This window comes from Indicator indicator, chromosome 42, assembly GCF_027791375.1.
Source record: "Indicator indicator isolate 239-I01 chromosome 42, UM_Iind_1.1, whole genome shotgun sequence".
NCBI lineage: Eukaryota > Metazoa > Chordata > Aves > Piciformes > Indicatoridae > Indicator > Indicator indicator.
In genome coordinates this window covers 374,759-377,001 of record NC_072051.1, presented here as the reverse complement: position 1 = coordinate 377,001, position 2,243 = coordinate 374,759, and the positions used below count along the sequence as shown (strand labels likewise).

The window sequence follows — 2,243 nt, the reverse complement described above, 5'->3', positions numbered from 1 at the left end:
GCAGCACCTGTGCTGTGGATGTGGCAGAGAAAGCCAAGGGAGCTTTGCCCTTTAACAAGGTGGACTGGCACCCAGCCAGGAGTCCAAAGAGCTGGGGAGGTGGTGCCAGGAGTCAAGTGAGTGCAAGTCCTGCGTGGATGGGCTGGCCATGGCCATGCTATAAAGAAGCATCAGGGAGCTGAGCACACAGCAGCAGCTGGAGCAGAGGCAGCACCAGCAGCATGGGAGAACTTTGTGTCCACTCCGTGCTGGTGACCGGTGCCAACCGGGGCATCGGCCTGGGGCTCGTCCAGCACTTCCTGGGGATGCCAACCCCACCCAAGGTGGTCTTTGCGGGGTGCCGAGAGCCCAAGGGGCAGCGAGCGCAGGTGAGGCTGGGCTGGGACGCACTGGGCAGGGCTGGGGACAGCAGCTGCAGGACAGGGCAGCAGCTGCAGCAGGGAGGGGGCTTGCAAAGGGCTAGGGGTGCAGCCGGGCACCCACGGCACAGGGCACTGTGCTGGGCTGGCTGCGGGACCAGCTGGCCAGGGGCTGTGTGGAGGGGACAGTGGCACATGGGAGGGAGCCTCTGCACAGCCCCTGCTGCCTCTCTCTGCCCACACAGTTCCCTCTCTGCAGGAGCTACAGAACCTGGCCTCCAAGCACCCCAACCTGGTCATCCTCCCTCTCGGTAGGTGCCCCACAGTGGGGGTCCCTCACCCTGGTTCCTCTGTCCAGTGCCCAAGATGGAGCCTTGCCTATGGGCAGGTGCCTGCAGACACCAGGCACTGCCATCCCTTCTGCCCCTGACCAGCCCCAAGGGAACATCCCCAAGGAGACACGGAGGACCCCATGGCACCAGGGGGCTGTGGGCTCTGACCTGTCTTGTGTTGGCTCTGCAGACGTCTCCAACCCTGCCAGCATCAAGGCAGCCGCAGCCACAGTCGAGAAGCACCTGGGGGGCTCAGGGCTGACCCTGCTCATCAACAATGCTGGGATTGTCAGGAACACTGAACTTGAGGAAGGAACCCTGGAGAACATGATGCAGGTTTACACCACCAACACCATTGGGCCCATGCTGATGGGCCAGGTGAGAGCCTCACCTGAGCTGGGCTGTCCCAGTGGAGCATAAAGTACAAGTGAGAGAGGGTCCTGCCTCTGCTCACTGGGAAGCTTGTGGAGCAGCAGCTGGAGCTCAAGAGCCTGTGGGGATCATTTGTGCCTCCATCTCCTCTTCTCTCCCCCAAGGCGTTCCTGCCCTTGCTGAAGAAGGCTGCCCAGGGGAGCCCAGGCTCAGCACTGAGCTGCAGCAAGGAAGCCATCATCAACATCTCCAGCACTGCTGGCTCCATTGCTTATTCCTTGGATTGGGATCGAATGCAGATTCTTTCCTACTGCTGCAGCAAGGTACCCCCAGGCCATGATGAGCACAGAATTGCTTTCCCTGCCCTGGCAACTGGACAATGGCCCCCAGCAGCCAGCCTTCCCCTGACCCCAGCAGCCAGCCTTTCCCTGCCCCCAGCAGCCTGTCTTCTGTCCCCACAGGCTGCTCTCAACATGCTGACCAAGTGCCAATCCCTTGGGTATCAGGAGCACAGCGTCCTCTGCATTGCTCTGCACCCTGGATGGGTTCAAACTGACATGGGAAGCGCTGGTGGGCGAAAGGTACGGCCCCACCATGGCAGTGCCCTCAGTGCTGCTACCCTCAGTGCTGCTGCCCTGCTTGCCCCTGGCTTCCTGGTGCCCCAATCCCCTGAGCTCCCGCTGGGCCCCATACCCAGGCCTGGTGCTTTCCCCTCAGCCCAAGGGGCTCCTTCCCTTGGCCACCACTGCACCAGGGCAGCCCTCAGCCAGGCCTGGGCACAAGCTACCCATGACTCTCTGCCCCACAGCCCCCCGTGACAGTGGACACCAGCGTGCGAGGGATGCTGAAGGTGATCTCCTCCCTCTCCGAGAAGGACACTGGCACCTTCCTGGACTGGGAAGGGAAGGTGGTGCCCTGGTGAGATGCCAGCCCAGCCTGCTGGCAGCAGGGCTCTGTGCTGCTGCTCCCTGGGCCAACATCTCAATAAACCTCTGCCTGCAAGCAACAGCCTCTCTGCCCTGCCCTGCCTTGCCCTGCCCTGCCCTGCCCTGCCCTTGTGTGCCTCCAGAGCCCCCACAGCCATGGGCACAGGGAAGCAGCCTTCGGAGCTGGCCATACCGCCACTGCCCTACCTTAGAGGGAGAGCCACAGTGGTGGGGCCTGGTCCTGCTGACCCTTC

At 62.7% G+C, this 2,243-nt stretch overlaps 1 protein-coding gene across 1 annotated transcript; it reads left to right on the top strand.

Moving 5' to 3' along the window:
- Positions 1-221: 221 nt before the first annotated feature.
- On the top strand, positions 222-1,985 carry LOC128979078 (C-factor-like). Its single transcript, XM_054397170.1, has 6 exons — positions 222-368; positions 619-670; positions 882-1,069; positions 1,228-1,386; positions 1,525-1,644; positions 1,872-1,985. Exons 1-6 carry the CDS (start codon positions 222-224, stop codon positions 1,983-1,985), a joined length of 780 nt encoding a protein of 259 aa, XP_054253145.1.
- The last annotated feature ends 258 nt before the right edge of the window (positions 1,986-2,243 follow it).

Bases quoted from the DNA above. Each gene is read 5' to 3' on its own strand.
- LOC128979078 (XM_054397170.1), top strand. From the start codon at position 222: ATGGGAGAACTTTGTGTCCACTCCGTGCTGGTGACCGGTGCCAACCGG. The intron at 1,387-1,524 runs GTACCCCCAGGC...CTGTCCCCACAG, and splicing joins TTTCCTACTGCTGCAGCAAG to GCTGCTCTCAACATGCTGAC. The intron at 1,645-1,871 runs GTACGGCCCCAC...TCTGCCCCACAG, and splicing joins GAAGCGCTGGTGGGCGAAAG to CCCCCCGTGACAGTGGACAC.